The sequence below is a fragment of the Xyrauchen texanus genome, chromosome 39, assembly GCF_025860055.1.
Source record: "Xyrauchen texanus isolate HMW12.3.18 chromosome 39, RBS_HiC_50CHRs, whole genome shotgun sequence".
In the NCBI taxonomy this organism is placed as follows: Eukaryota; Metazoa; Chordata; class Actinopteri; order Cypriniformes; family Catostomidae; genus Xyrauchen; species Xyrauchen texanus.
This window is the reverse complement of record NC_068314.1, coordinates 17,847,786-17,863,402: the sequence shown is the minus strand read 5'-3', so window position 1 is coordinate 17,863,402 and position 15,617 is coordinate 17,847,786. Positions and strand designations below refer to the sequence as shown.

Below are 15,617 nucleotides of genomic sequence, written 5' to 3'. Positions count from 1 at the left end.
TCAGGAATTAAACTTATTTTCCAATGTTTCTTTTGTCCAAACAAACCACAACTTACAACTCACAGTACACTATCATTGAGCAACAACATATCACAAAAAACTGCTTTCTCTAGTGATGAGTAATGGTATAAGAATAACTCAGTTATTTTGACCACCAGTCTGAATATTGAGAGACATGCTGTCATGACATGGGAAATGTGTTTTCTATAAGTTCACCAGTATCCTTGGAATGAAAAATACTGTAAAATTCATTTATAGATAAATCGAATCACACTTCACTTGCCAATGAAGTGTAATTCAATCTCATCTATTCTATTGGAAATTCTTCTGCTAAGTGTCATGCACTGAGAGATGAGGGGAGAGTCTTTAACTGTTGCAATAAAAACAAGAGAATTTGGAAAAAAATTATGTATTTTTATATATCAAAATCAGTTTTGGTTTAACATACACAAGAATCTGTAATTGCACTATAAATGGGCTGAGAACAGTCATACCAGCTTACTTAACTCTATAGAAGAGCTTGCATGAGTTATAGAGACTATACATAGCTGCAGCGATTATAAACAACCTTTAACAAGTCTCAGAGAATACTTTGGCATATAGATTAACAGTCATTTGAGAGGACATCTAAATAACACAATATATCTGGATAACATACTGTTTGGTAGTGAATGTTATGAGTCTACGTACATTTTCTTATACATATAAGAAAACAGTGACACACACAAGAAGGCTGGAGTTTCATCGATCAACTTTCCTCTCTCACCTTTCACTTGGTCTAAAAGGGGGGGGGAGAAGAGTGGGATAACTTCAGTGTATGCAGAAATGAACAAAACTTAAGGTCTAAAGATCTTTAGAGTGTTGACTGATAAAAATAAAAAGTGTAATACCAAAAGAGAGTGCAACGGCCTCTGGCCACTTGTTTTAGGTACCTAGCTTTCTTACGTTTTCCCCATTCATTTTCTCTACATGAATTTAAAGTAATGGTAACACTTTATAATAAGTTACATTTGTTAGCATTAGTTAATGACATTAGTTAACAAATTAACAATATATTTAACACAAACTACAATGAACATTAGTTAATGCACTATGAACTATGATTAACTAACATTGAAAATGTTTCTTTTTCTTAAATAACATTAACAAAGATTAACAAATGCTGTCAAACATACTGTATATTGTTCATTGTTAGTTCATGATAACTAATGTATTAACTAATGTTAACAAATGGAACCTTATTGTAGTGTTACACACATAATATTTTAATAAACAAATCGAAGCCTGGAACCAAACCATCAAGCCCTAAAATGAATTACAACATTTTATTTGAAACAACCAAATTTGTATTTGAAAATGTATTAAAGTAATTTAATTTATTAGGGAGCTAAAGGGGTCATGAAATGAAAAATCAAGTTTTCCTTGATATTTAGACAGAGTATAAGAGGTAACTGTACTATTAAAACTTAACATACTGTAAATTTCAGAACTCAAAACTTCCTCCCCAGCCTAAAAAGAGCATTTACAATTCTCACCAGTTTGAAAAGTCTTGTTTTGTAAACTGTGTGTTAGTGACGTCACGAGACATGGCTCAGTTGTATTTACATGCCCCATATATAACATGCTTCATCACACCCTTGGCCCCGCCCATTGCTGTTCAGTTCGTATTGTAAACAGAGGGGTAGAGAGACAGGCCTAGTGTGACCAACTATTTTTGAACACCGAAAGGGGACCCATCAAGTTTTTTTGTGCATATAACATGCATTGGATAGACGTCTTTGACCATTGTCATGTTTATGGCTCCACTTTTAAAGGACGCGGTGTCAAGTTACAACTCAGAAAAGGAGACTCTGTCCGGCTCCATTCAGTTGCTCTGCATCTTGTTGTTTTTGTGCCCATCTGCGCTATTTTTGATTGTTGGTGTATGAAAACAAGCACTAGCTGGATGTCTGTGACTGTTTGGATGTGTTTCTGGCGATCTGCGCCTCCGTGCACCTATGTATGTGCGTCATGTTTCATCATGCTATGAACGGTGTATGTGTGGATTGCTTGTGAAACAGTCATAATATGATTCAAGCTTTGCAAAGGAACTGTTATTGAATAATGGGGCAGTTAAAAATTCCTGGACTTTACAGCAAAATCACGAGTAAACAGTTTCATACATAATATTTCAATATGTCATGACTGTTTGATAGGTGCTGATGTGCTTGAGTAAAATATTTGGATGCAATGTGTTGAATGTGCATTGTGTGTAAACCCTGAAATGTAGTTTTATAATGTTGTGGAGAGCTTGTCTATTCTCTTCCAATTGAGTTTCAAATATGGCTGAATTTGAGGGGCTGCACGATGTTAGCCAATCAGAAAACTGGCCGTTTACATTGAAGTTTAAAGGAGATGCTGAGGCCAAAACCGAGTAGTTCAAAAGAGATGCTGAGGCTCAAACGAGCATTTCAGTCAGAGGATCATTTATTACTAAACTATGACAGTGCAAAAAAACTTAACTGACATTATCAGTGGACTTAAGGGAAGATAATAAAATGATTAAAAAAATTCTCAAACCATGAAGCTTTGCAAATGACGTAATCAGATTCAACAGTGTAATATAAAATTGCACTGTTGACAACTAGTCATTGATTGTTAGTATAAAATAGAATATACTTAATATTGAAATATACACAATAATGTGTAAACAATGTGGTTTATAATTGTAGTGATACAGACTTGATTACATCATTCAAAATGCTTTTTGGTAGTGGGCAGTCACTTCTGAGCTTTTTTTCCATGTTTGCATTTTCATGTTAACTTCAATAATTGGTGGATATCCCTTCAGATTTTAGAGTAGTGTAGTACTTCACTGGGAAATTTGGCAAAAACACTTAAAAGAAGAAAAAAAGTGATAACTGACTTGTGGCTTCTACAGGAGCATATACCATCACTTAATATCTGAGCTCATGGTACTGTATGTCTGTCTTGAAAGGTTCATACATTATCGCTATAAAATATATTTCTCCATAGAGAAAATGAATGGGACTTCTGTTGAGCACTATTAAAAAGGCATAATTCAAATCGTATTTACCTTGTTCATCTTTTGGGAATTAACAACAGCGACCTGTCAAAGAGAAAATAAAACTTCAAGACATCCAAGTCTGGACCACAGGGTCAAAAAGTTTATTAGGACACCAAAACAACATCCATGAATATGTGGGTATCTTACCTCCGACATCACAGGCAGATTCATATGTGGAGGTTGCCACAAGTCTTTGACTCGCTGCCTTTGGGTCAGTTTCCGAAGTAGCCTCTTAACCTTCCTGTCTCTTGGATCGGCACACTTCACCACATTTTTGGTGTACAATCTGCCATGATTCAAACAGGCAAGAACATCAGTGCCAAACTCCCTTCAAAAACTCATTGTTTTTACATTCAGCAAATACCAGATCTTTTAATTGCTGTGCTTCAAGTCAGTGCAGGCCAAATTAGTCTCAGTGAATAAACAGTTTGGGCATTGTCAACACAGACTTCTTTTGCTCTACTTGCCTGACAATTACCACTCTCAGTAATACAAATATGACCTGCTTAGGCAGCAATGTCTGTGAGCTTTTACAGGGTATCTTTTGTCTGTGATTGCTTTTAGGATGCCTGGAATACTTGCATGATGGCTCTTATGCTGCAGTCTGGCCCCTCCTTCTGCACCTCAAACCTCAGGACATCTTTGGTCCGGACTTTGCCATGAGAGTATTGCATGCAACACTGGACATCTCGCTGCATTTGCACACCCTTCCCTGTTGGGAAAAGATCACAATCCAGCACCAGAATTCAACACAGATTCTCACTTGGCCCCCAAATCCTGTTAAAACCTCTAAGTTAAGCATCGCAACTTATGAAATTATACATTTGGTTTGCAAGTTCAACAGTTTGCGGAGGCAATCAGGTACCATAATCAGATTTTCTTCTTTTTATCCTATTTAGGAATTTCAATGTTGTAGTTACTTCGTAGAGTCTCCCATCTAGCTGTAAAATACCTCTATCCTCAAACATACATGAAAACTCCAGCATGCAAGCTTCTAAACCAGTCTGGCTATCATAGGATTTTCTCCATCCTTCCCACTGAGATCTTGATCCTGCCGCCTCATTCTAACATCATAATCAGACGTAGGGGAGAGTTTCATCTTACCTTCCAGGCAGCAGAAGAGCAAGGCAGAAAGGACGAGGATGGAGACCGTTTGCAGGAACATGGTGGAACCTCAGAGGGATTTTATCCTCTGTGCTGCCTGCGGTCCTCTTGTGCTGTTTTTATTTCTCTCCTCTCTCCCTCCCTTCCCCTATACAGTTCACTTTCTTTTTCTCTCTCACACTAACACACCCACATTCTCCCTAGCTCCCACCCTTGTGTGCTGTTTTCACAGTCGTAGCATCTCCCCTCTCTGTTGAGAAACGCAGAAGTCTCCCCAATTAGCACATCAAGATATGCAACTGATGGTGCGATGCATGGCACGATTACTGCAGTTTAGTGAACATCACTGTGGTATGCAAGCAAATTTACAACTGCAATAAATTAATAATACTAATACAATTAATCCATGGAAAATTTCTGCAAATATTTAAAAAATGACAACTAACAACAGTAGTCTTAAATGAAATATGGGCCTGAAGTTGAAAGGCAACACCTTACATTACAAAATTTTGGGGAAACTTGTGATTTATATTTCAGTGCAAAAATGTTGGAATGGGATTAAATGCAGTCCTGAGGTCTGTTATGCAAAGGGAGGAGTGTGAGAAAAATATTTGAACCAACGCACATCAGGAATCAATATGGGTACTTATGTGCAGACATTTAGAGCCCATCCTAATGTCAAGTTCTTGAGTCATGTGGAGGGACTGTTGGGACTTTTAAGGTTTTGGCATACCTGAGATCATTAGATCGAAAATATGCCATCTGCATGTCCCAGGGCGTGTGTGAAAGGCATGCAAAGGTTCAGCTGCGAAAACATACCCTCCCATGACCTCACCATGTGCACAAGCCAGTGGTATTTCCAGCATATTTCTTTGGCTCTTTGGCACCGCACAGCATGCCGAACAAAACTTGCCAACTGCTGTTCAAAGAAACAGCCGTTCATTTTGTGAATGAAGAACAGCTTCATGGGCTATTGTCAATTATACATTATTTACAAAATTACAAATTATTTACAAAAACGTACAAACACGTCAAGAGGCTTGATTGGGGTTTGTTTTTTTGCTTAAGAGCTCCTAGATTATTAGCACTACATGGAGACATGTATGCAGATATTCACTAGAATTGAATTGGCCAAGAGGTTTAAGATCTGAGCTCATAACTGAACGATTTCAACCATTTATGGGGCAATCCAGAACTACCATGACTGTACCCTTGAGCAAGGCACTTAACCCTGGCTGTCTTTAACGGATTGTCCCTGTAACATTGTGGCATTCTATGGAACATGAAATTGGTGGAAACAAATCCAACTGGCACTGCTTGTGTTGCCAGCATAGTGCTTGGCAGAAGCTGGGTGGTTACTTACAGACCAAAGTCAAAAGAGCCCAATGCAAGACAGAGTGGTATTTGGGTCCCTGTAGATATGGCTTGGGTCTCTCTTAGCTCTCCTCAACAAGCTGCATGATTTGGTGCAGGAAAAGTTGTGCCCCAAAGTTGAATAATTAGGGGTTCCCTAATCATAAATATAAGCAGGATACAAAAGCCCATCCATGCAAAGGAATTTTCAGCATGACATATTAGAGTTATTTATCGTGATCTTAAATTGCCCATGCAATGACTGACATACTTGCTTGGCTTAATCTAGAATTAATGAATTTTATGTCCAGGATCAGGACATAAAACCAAAATAACGAACACTAAATATTGGCTTAAATTTTTTGGCAATGCTTTTATTTCTGCTGGCTCGACAGCATCTCTCATACTGAGAGACCACCAGGACTGTCCATTCAGAGAAGACTGATTTCCCTGGGGACACACTTTAGTTAAATCTCAGGAAAGACAAAAGCTATGCTGTTATGGAATTTATGCTGAATTCTTTGTGGCCTGTTGATTCACAGAAATCCATGGATAGTATTGCATGTTATATTTTGTCTTTATGTCCCCAGCCTGAAGACAAAGTCCTCAATATTTAGTAGTAAACAGTGAGGAAATGCCTACTTCCATGGACGAAGACCGGTAGACAGGTTTTCATCAGCTCAGCGGTAAACAAAAATTGTGTTTAAAAGACCCCAAGTTTGCCAGGTTCCTGGATTCGGCTCTCTCACACATATTCAGTAAACTAGATCTAGCAGAACTGTATAATTTTACTTTGTTTTCTGTATTGAAATAATCAGTACTTGTTACTTTTAAATGAACAGATATTCTACATAAAGTCTACACGCTTTTCTGTAGAATCATTCACACAAGACTGGGTTGCTATTATTTTAATAGGTTTCTTTTTCCACAAAGACTATTATAATATGATGGGTATTAGATTTACCCAATGGCATGTTAAACAAACTTTATTAGTCACTTTACAAGTCAGTCAGATGGTGTCTTTATGTCTAGATGAGTGGTTCTTAGTCAAAATAAGCTACAAATATGCAGATGGTAAAAAGTTTGGCTCAGCAAGACAAATGAAAATATAATTGAGGAAAGTATACAAGAGCCTCACTTTATTTAAACATTACACAGTTATATGAATCTTATAATATTGAAAAAATACAATTGGCACTTTGCAACTATAACAACCACACAACTTCCAAACAGACTAACATCACAATGAAACCAACATGTGTGTCTGTTTGTTGTTTTCCACAAGCAGACTGATGAGGAAAATAATGGACCTTCAGAACTTGCTGACAGTCTTTATCGGAGCTTGTCTGTTCAATCCAGAGTACCTATATGAGAGTGACAAAGAGCAAACAAGCAGATACATTTAAAGCTGAAGTGTTTAATTTCTGTACAATCAGTACCAAATAATAATAATGTTTTCAAAAAGGCTTTCCTTAAAGGGTTATTTCACCAAAAAATGAAAATGACCTTAAGCATCCCATTTCCTTCTTCAGTAGAACCAAATTGAAGATTTTTACATGAAGATTTCAGCTCAGTTTCTCCATAAAATGTTAATAAACGGATGCCATCAGGCTAGTGGCTGTTTGATGGTCCAATAGGCATATCGATAGGTTTGTGTAAAAAATAAAATCAATAATTAAAACGTAAAAAAATAAATCGCTTCCTGTCAGAAGGCGATGCATCGGTAATGTAAGCGCAATGGCATGTTCATGCTAAAGCGTTCGCTTTGTACACAACAGAGGAACAAACATCACGCAGGAGTTAGTTCATTTCAAACAGCACCCAAGCGCTGACTGGAAGCAACAATTTAAAGTTCAAAATGTTAATGATCTATTTGTTTCTTACACCAACCTATCGGTTTTCTACAGAGGACATTAATTGATCGATTGGAGTTGTATGGATAACTTTTATGCTGCCTAAATATGTCAAACAGCCAGCAGTCGGATGGCACCTGTTTACTTGAATTATATGGACAAAAAAAGCAGAAATCTGCTCATAAAAATCTTCACTTTGGTCCTGCTGAAGAAGGAAAGTCATACACATCTGGGATTGCTTAAAAGGTAATTAAATCATGAGAGAACTTCCTTTTTGGGTGAACTAACCCTTTAACATGCCCTGTCTGACATTGGCTGCTACACACAGACAGTCCTGCCCCAATGTCACACTATTGGTGAAGACAATGTTGCTTTGTTGGGATGCTCAGGATGCCAAAATAAACAAAGCAATGTTTTGAAAACAACACAGATCCAAATTGTTTAGACATTTTAGGGAAATCTACAAATGGTTTACTAAAAGTCGTCGGATAGGTCACCCAAAAATGAAAATTCTATAATAATTTACTTACTTACATTAATGCTGTTCCAAATCATTAAAATGTTCTTCCATTAAACCATTGGTTCTCAAAGTGTGGGGGCACGCCCAAGAGGTATTGTAAGGGGGGCACGGACACTGCCCCATTCTCAAATCTAGTTCACTTTTTCACACAATTAACAAAAAGTGACAAGAGCCAGTGGATGCTATTTCTTTTCCTCTGCCTTTTCTCCTGCCTTGTTTAAGCTTTCGCCTGTCATCTCACCACGTCCTGCACACGCAGCTCTCAACAGCCCAATGAGTGCATGTGTTGTCAGGTTTATATACACAAAGACATTCTCATTCATGGCATTTTCAGCTAAAAATGTGAATTAACACATACATTTCTGTCTGTTCTTCACACAACACTCTTATATGGCTTTGAAAGGATTGAAATATAAGGCATGAGTGTTATGGACAACTTTTATAGTGCTTTTGGAGCTTTGACGGCCAAAATCACAATCCTCTCATTCTCAATCTTGTGTTTCACCGATGAAAGTCATACAGGTTGAACGAAGAGGGTCAATAAATGATCGCAGAAATTTTAATTGTTAGGTGAGCTAATATAAATTAATATTGCTCCTAAACAGGACCCGATTAAACATATAGGCCACGCAACAGTCATTTTTAAATGGTCTTAAATCCTTTTTTCTTTTTTTTTGTGGTTATGCTTTTCAGTATCATTCATCAAGTGCAAATTATCGTCCAAAGTTCCGGACCGCTCCCTAAACAGTTCATAGACGACGCTGTCATGTGGTACTGATTACTTTTCTCAGCGAAGGCCAAGATGGGCCATTAACAGTCATTATTTTTTACAAAAAATGCTTTTATTTATCCTGCTGAGGCGGATTTCCATTCACAGGTTTGAATCTTTGCCGATATCAGTTTTTATTTATTCTTTTTTTTTATGTTTTAGGCTTAATTATGGTGATATATATATTTATGTAACACAGAAACTATAAACAAAATAACAGAACAATGTATTCATAGTGACAGTTTTCATTGTTTAAAAAAAAAAAAGACAAAAAAATGTCCCTGTGACATGAGGATGAACGAAAATTCAGTTAATCTTTTTGATTGAGTAATGGAGTTGTGTGCAAAAGTTTCTCGTTTCAAAGGGGGCCGTGACCAAAAATTGTAGAACCACTGCATTAAACAGAACAGATTTTAAGTAGAATGACAGCCTCACTTTTGAGTTTTATAGTATGGAAAAAGGTTGCTGACAATGCCGAACATCTTCTTTAATGTTCCACAGATGAAACAATGTCATGCGAATTTGGAATAACATGAGTGTGACTAAATGATGAAAGAATTTGCATTTATGGGGTAAACTATCCCTATAAGTTGGGAAAGGATAAAGTACTGTATTTAACTTGGAAAAATGAGAACAAAATAAAATTCCCATTGGATGTTAGATGGATGTTTGCTATTCTATGAAGGATAATTTCTGGGCATGTTTTTACCAACTGTTAGTCTTGGTGCAGTTTGCTTCCAGAGAGAAAATACTTTCTGGGAAATATGATGTCTGAGCTTGTAAATGTCCTGTTGGTTGTATTCAAAATTAAATATATTTGATGAAGTAACAAAATATAAAGTAAAGGTCAGGGTGTTCATATAAAATGACACTATGGCAGGAGTCAAGATGAGGTTAGAATAGAAACAAAGGAAAGAAATGAAGGCAATCAGAAAGATCGATAAAACTCCCCCCCTCTCCTTTACACTATTGCCAGAAGGAAATACCATTAAATTATGTCTCGCTTACCTTCCAAAAACGCAAATTCATCTATTGCTTCAATAGCATTGTCTGCCAAAGAGAAAAATAACAAATCATTACTGCATCAATTCCACTGATGTTTCTAGTTAAAATTCTATTTGAACTATTTTCGAAATTCACATTTCATCTCACCCAAGTCTTTTCGTTGAAGGGTTTTTCTCTTTCCTTGTTGTGCATAAACAAGAGCATCCTTTGCAATCATTTCTACAAAAAGCTCCTGCGGGCAGAAAATGAATGAATGATGTCTTGTGAACTGAGATATAGTGAAACATTACATCAGGTTCTCCAAAGCATAACTTCTTAAACACTCATATAGAAAATACAGAAATTCACAAATCAAAACATTCTTTAACATAATTATGCATGCAAATATATATATCCTTTAACATTATAAAAAGGACTGGAGTTGAGATATAAATCTATTCATCAGACAGAATGACAATTATAGTTAGATAGACACAGGGCCGTAACCACAATATACATTGAGTGGGACACCCCAATAATCAGATATGGCCAAATTGTCCCCCGCAATTATTGATATTCTTGTTGGTGTTCGGCTGTAGCCCATTATGCACTGCTGTCTAACTGTCATTAAGTTGTTGCAGGAATAACAACGGTTTAAAAAAAGTAGAATTTTTAGCATGCTCAGTAGTCCAACCCCGCTTGTCAGTGCAATTTGTGATAGCCAATCAAATAGAGGAGTCTCTGTTCTCAAGTTGAAGAAGCCAAGCGGGAACCTTGTGGATTATTCCAGCGCCACACATCAGCAAGCAGTTCATTTTAAAGGTGCATTCCATTCCAAATGGCTCATCCCTATCTCCCATTCACTTCAGAGGGTTTACCCTCCAGAGTAAGAGCTTCAGAGAGTTGAAGGATGTAGGGCTCAAAACTAGCAGTCATTTGGACCGCACTTCAGCATCACCCTTTGAAGTGCCCTTCGGAGGCGGATTCATCCCATTTGGAATGCAGGTTAAGAGTGTTAGTGTCATGTAAGATGTATCTAACAAAACATGCAATATTTGACCACTGTATTCTGATTGAAATGTTGTACTGACTGACAGTAATTTATTCTCAATTTGGTAAAATTGAAATTATGTCATGTACAGTAGGCTACATGATTTGTTTGTCATTCATAATCAGGGCTGGACTGGTAATCTGGCATACGGGGCATTTTCCCTGTGGGCCGACGCACGCAATTTAATGAATGTGGCTATCTGGCAAGCTTTTGAAATAGCTTTTTCAACACTCTCACAGCGAAATCGTAAGGAAAACTTTTCTAAATTTGGCTAATTCGTATGATATCGTACGACTTTCACTACAGCCAATGACATCGCTGGACATCGTTTCCATCAAATACGTGACAATTACTTCTGTCATACACAACAGCTTCCTGTCATGGTTACACATTCTACTTGATCGGTTAGGTTTATATATAAGGGATTTGGGTAAGGGCATAATATTAATAAGCATGTCCTTAATGCCTCATGTGCAGAACTCACGCTTACATCTATATTACACATGCAGGCATTTACACGTGATGAAATCGTACAAAATCATATGAAATAGCCAACTCAAGTTTCATGAGATTGGGTTGGCTTTTTAAAAAATTCACTTGACCTTGTCTAAGAAAATGATCCATAAAACACAAATTAGAGCATTATCACACTCCGATTAGAACCAGAGCATACACCTGTGATTTGTGGCTTCAAATTTGTTTTAATTGTGGCAAGGACAATGTAATATATTTTTTAAATACAAATATTAGGTATAATAATTTACAATACATTTTTGATGTACTAAATAATTTCTTTATGTCTTTATGTAAACAGACAGAGAGAGAGAGAAAGACAGATAAAACATCACTTCAGACAAATAGATATGCAACGGCCATTAGTTATTCAGTCAGATAGATAGTTGAAGACTAAATATGAGAGAGAGAGAGAGAGAGAGAGAGAGAGAGAGAGAGAGAGACTACGCAGTGTAGTTGTAACTGAATTCAGCATTTGCGTGTCACCTCACCGTGGCTTTGGCTATTATGAAAACGGACTCCTGACTCGCCAGACTCACATCCGGATCAGCTTTCATCAGGGCCTTAATGCGGGACAGCGGTAACTTGGCGAGTCGGTGCTGTTGCGCGCCCGCTGGGGGCCCAGCCTGAGCATTCCCTCCCTCCTCGTCCGGCTCGGTACCTTTTGGCTCGTCTTCAGCTCCGCTTCGGTCCGGAACAGATTCCACGGGAGCTGCAGGCACGACCGCCGCCATTGACGCAGGCGAGTGCTGCTGTATGCACGGCTCTCTGAGTAGAGTAGCTCGCACTGTAAACCGAAAGCAGCTCGTCAAGTCTTCTCCCGCCAAATATGACCGTAAACACAACCTCGAGTTGGGGGACGGCGGAATAGACGTCACAGTGTGACGTCATATAAGGGACACCAGATTAAAGCGCGGTAGTGACAGAATAAACACGCTGCTGCTTTATTTTAAATGGAAACAGACTACATGCTACTTGAGAGTTGTAGGCGCGAGCGCACACACACACACACACACAGAGAGAGAGAGAGAGAGAGCCTTGAAGTCCTTTATTTATACAATAAAACATATCATTACAACCAATTATGGGTCTAGGCCCTCTCCCCTTACTTCCGTTTTTTTTCCTAGTACACCAAATTGCTAGTTTATTCATACCATACAGAACATTTTAAATAACCACTTTGTGTTTTTATTATCTGAATACTTAGACCATAAATAAACAACTTGTGATGAAAATGACCTATTAGATTCAAACTCCAACATTTTACCAACTCCAAAATATTTCTTAGACGAGAACATTGCATAAATACATTAAAAATAGTCTCAATTTCACCACAGAAAGGGCATCCCTCCCTTACCATATGATCTAGCCTAGATATCTGCCTGTTTGTAGCTAATATCTCATGAACAATTCTCCACTGGAGAGCTCCTACTCATCTCTCAATGGGTCTTTTGTACAGGGACCACCAGCTTCCTTTTGGGAGCCTGACCCCAACACTAAAGTCCATTTACTTTCTTTCAAATCCTTAAGACATTGATAACTGACATTTTTTACTCATATTCTGTAAAGGACCTTCTTGGTTAAAGCACTGAAAAAAACCAACTCTGGAATATTCATTGGCAGCAAATTCCCAGAAACTTCCTCCCAATCATCTTTCTTTAAACAAATAAGCTCCACTGACATGCGGTCTGGGTAGGCAAACTAGGCACTGCCTACCCTGCCAAAATTCAAAAATAAAATGTTTATTAAATAATAAACTTGTATTTGTATTTTTACTTTTTATTCTTGTGATTTATATATGCAATATGTGTGTTATTCCAGTTGTTTAGACGTTATGATGACAAATGTAGCAGTTACGCATAATCAACTAAAAACAAATGGTAGCATAAGCAGTGCTTTTACGGTCCATTCATTGCAGACGACAAGCGGAAAACCCATGTTGCGCATGCGCACTTCGATCCTGTATTCTTTAACATGTACGTCAAAAAGCACAAATCTGCTGTGCCTTTTGACGTAAATATGTTATGCCCGTAATCATCTCCGTTACGTATCAGACATGGACCAATTAAAATCGAGATATTCCTGGACATTTGCGTAGCTAACGTCATTACACCACAGCTAGCGTACATGCCTAATCCCCGCCAAATTCAAAATCAAAATGACAGCACCGGCCGTAATCACGGAATTAAGAAATTTTTCCAGGCTCGATTTTAATTCCAAATATGAGTTAATTGCAAGAGGGAGGTCTACGCCAGCCTTAGATGGACTAGTACAGCAAAAGGGCCCAAAAAGTATCCGATCATTTCAAACTGATTGGTATGTAAGAAAAGATTGGCTATGTGGCTGTGCTAACAATCAGCGGCTGTACTGCTATCCCTGTCTGCTTTTTTTCAACCAGTCAGACTGTTTGGACTTCAGCGGGATATTGCCGATGATATGCCGCGCTTGTGCGTAACGTTCACTGTTTACGTTTGTGTGTGTGTGTGTGTGTGTGTGAGAGAGAGAGAGAGAGAGAGTACACGATAAACATCCTGATTTGTACATTTCTTGATATGCCGCGCTTGTGCGTAACGTTCCCTGTTATTACGTATTATTAGCTTAAACAATAAATCAGGTAATCTGGCTTTCATAACTCAGTGCCTAGCCTCTTTAAGACGTCACCGCACGTCACTGATAAGCTCAGCGAAAGAATATAAGTCTGTTCAGGGTTTAACAGTAGAAGCATTTAGGAAGTCTCTCACAGATACTGGGAGTGCAACCTCTAAGCCTTCTAGCAATCATTGAGCTATATGCACAGACCTGAAGCCCACTCTCTCCGACAATTCTTTTGCTTCTAGCCATCTACACCCTCTTCTAAGATTACATATTCTAGATACTCCAGAAAAACCAGAGCAGATCTGATGGTGCCAGAGCATATAGACTCAGTGAAAAAAAGATAATAAAAAAATAAGGGTTCTTCAAAAGTCCACATATCAGGACTGTCCCACTCTCTAAAGAGAGAAAAAAATTGCCATATTTATAAAATTCCAATGTAGAATGGTGCAAGACCTCCCAGTAATGTTCCTTTCATTTTCATTGCAAACAATTGCCAATACAGGCCCATTCTTCCAGCCTTGCACAGAAGAGCACATGCAACATCCATCCAGACATGATGTTGATGATAAAGGAGGCACTGAGCAGCCAGTAAACGAAAAGCTGCCAAACTAGATCTTATATCAATGAGTCCTTGTTCACCTTCCTGCACAGGCAAACAGAGGACAGATGGCCTTAGCCAGTGCTGTCCTGATAAAAAACACTAATGTCTTTTGAATTACTCCAATCAAATGTATTGGTGGATCAAGAACCATAAATTGATGCCAGAGTTTTGAAGCAATTCAATTGTTTGTAATCAGTGCTCTTGCCCTATTTGACAACTGGGGTATCAACCATTTCCATCTAGACAACTTAGCATGTTCTGTCCCCACAAACCTCTCCCAATTTTTCTTTTTAAAATCATCTCGACCTATATGTATCCATAAAGCCTATTCTGTTCCCCTGCACATTCATAGGAAGTTTAGGCAAAGATTTAGTACCATTATTCATCTTAGATCCATACCATAATGCTGCTGTATTCCCCAGTTAAGTTTAGCTGAAGAAGCCTTTTCATTCACACTTCCAGCTATAACTATACCCTTCAATTTTTTTGCAGGAAACAAAATAATGGTTAAATTGCCAAACTATAAAGTCGTCCTGACATTGGGCAATCTTGCCTAATTCCTTTTCCCATTTTTACTGGGACACTCAACCCACCTCCCACTTTAATAAAACATGAAGCAGCTTGATAAAACATTTTTATCCATTATCCAACATTTCTAAAACCAAAACACTTATGAACATGAAACAGATATTGATGATCAATATGATCAAAAGCTTTCTTTTGATCTAGAGAAAAAAAGGCCAAAATCAACACTGAACACTTCTGAATAGTTTGAAATATCTCTCTTTAAAAACAAGTTGTCATAATAGATCTTTTGGGTATACAGTAAGATTGAAGATCTTCAAACATTAAGTTCTCTAAAAGATTTTTAAGCCTATTACAGTGCACTTATAGTCAGAGTTAAGAACAGCCACAGGCCTCCAGTTTTAACCATACATAAATCTCCTTTATTTGGAATAAGAGAAAGAACAGCTTGCTGCCAGCTTTTCGGGAGTATCTTCAATTTATAACTTCCTTTTAAAACGCTGAGAAAATCTTGTCTAATTACTCCCCAAAAAGCTTTATAAACTCTGCTGGTAGATCATCAATGCCTGGTGCTCTTCTTAAGCAAGGCTGATTTATTGCTCCAGTCACTTCTTCAAGCGAAAGATCGGATTCTAAAGATTGCTCATCTCACTTGTCCAGCAACAAAAGGTCAACAAAAATG

The 15,617-nt window shown here is 37.8% G+C and overlaps 2 protein-coding genes across 2 annotated transcripts; both read right to left on the bottom strand.

The window, feature by feature from the left end:
• Positions 1 to 414: 414 nt before the first annotated feature.
• Positions 415 to 4,320, bottom strand: LOC127632997 (C-C motif chemokine 17-like). Its single transcript, XM_052111852.1, has 5 exons — positions 4,172 to 4,320; positions 3,650 to 3,779; positions 3,215 to 3,353; positions 3,077 to 3,109; positions 415 to 778 (listed from the first exon to the last, which is right to left on the bottom strand). Exons 1-5 carry the CDS (start codon positions 4,230 to 4,232, stop codon positions 770 to 772), a joined length of 372 nt encoding a protein of 123 aa, XP_051967812.1. The 5' UTR covers positions 4,233 to 4,320; the 3' UTR covers positions 415 to 769.
• A 2,103-nt stretch (positions 4,321 to 6,423) lies between these two features.
• On the bottom strand, positions 6,424 to 12,179 carry LOC127632857 (DNA polymerase epsilon subunit 4-like). Its single transcript, XM_052111667.1, has 4 exons — positions 11,706 to 12,179; positions 9,819 to 9,903; positions 9,675 to 9,716; positions 6,424 to 6,888 (listed from the first exon to the last, which is right to left on the bottom strand). Exons 1-4 carry the CDS (start codon positions 11,946 to 11,948, stop codon positions 6,875 to 6,877), a joined length of 384 nt encoding a protein of 127 aa, XP_051967627.1. The 5' UTR covers positions 11,949 to 12,179; the 3' UTR covers positions 6,424 to 6,874.
• Between the last annotated feature and the right edge of the window lie 3,438 nt (positions 12,180 to 15,617).

Bases quoted from the DNA above. Each gene is read 5' to 3' on its own strand.
- LOC127632997 (XM_052111852.1), bottom strand. From the start codon at position 4,232: ATGTTCCTGCAAACGGTCTCCATCCTCGTCCTTTCTGCCTTGCTCTTC. The intron at 3,780-4,171 runs GTAAGATGAAAC...TTTTCCCAACAG, and splicing joins GCTCTTCTGCTGCCTGGAAG to GGAAGGGTGTGCAAATGCAG. The intron at 3,354-3,649 runs GCAAGTATTCCA...GAATCATGGCAG, and splicing joins TGCAGCATAAGAGCCATCAT to ATTGTACACCAAAAATGTGG.
- LOC127632857 (XM_052111667.1), bottom strand. From the start codon at position 11,948: ATGGCGGCGGTCGTGCCTGCAGCTCCCGTGGAATCTGTTCCGGACCGA. The intron at 9,904-11,705 runs GTGAGGTGACAC...TTCTGCCCGCAG, and splicing joins TCATAATAGCCAAAGCCACG to GAGCTTTTTGTAGAAATGAT. The intron at 9,717-9,818 runs GTGAGATGAAAT...TCTCTTTGGCAG, and splicing joins CCTTCAACGAAAAGACTTGG to ACAATGCTATTGAAGCAATA.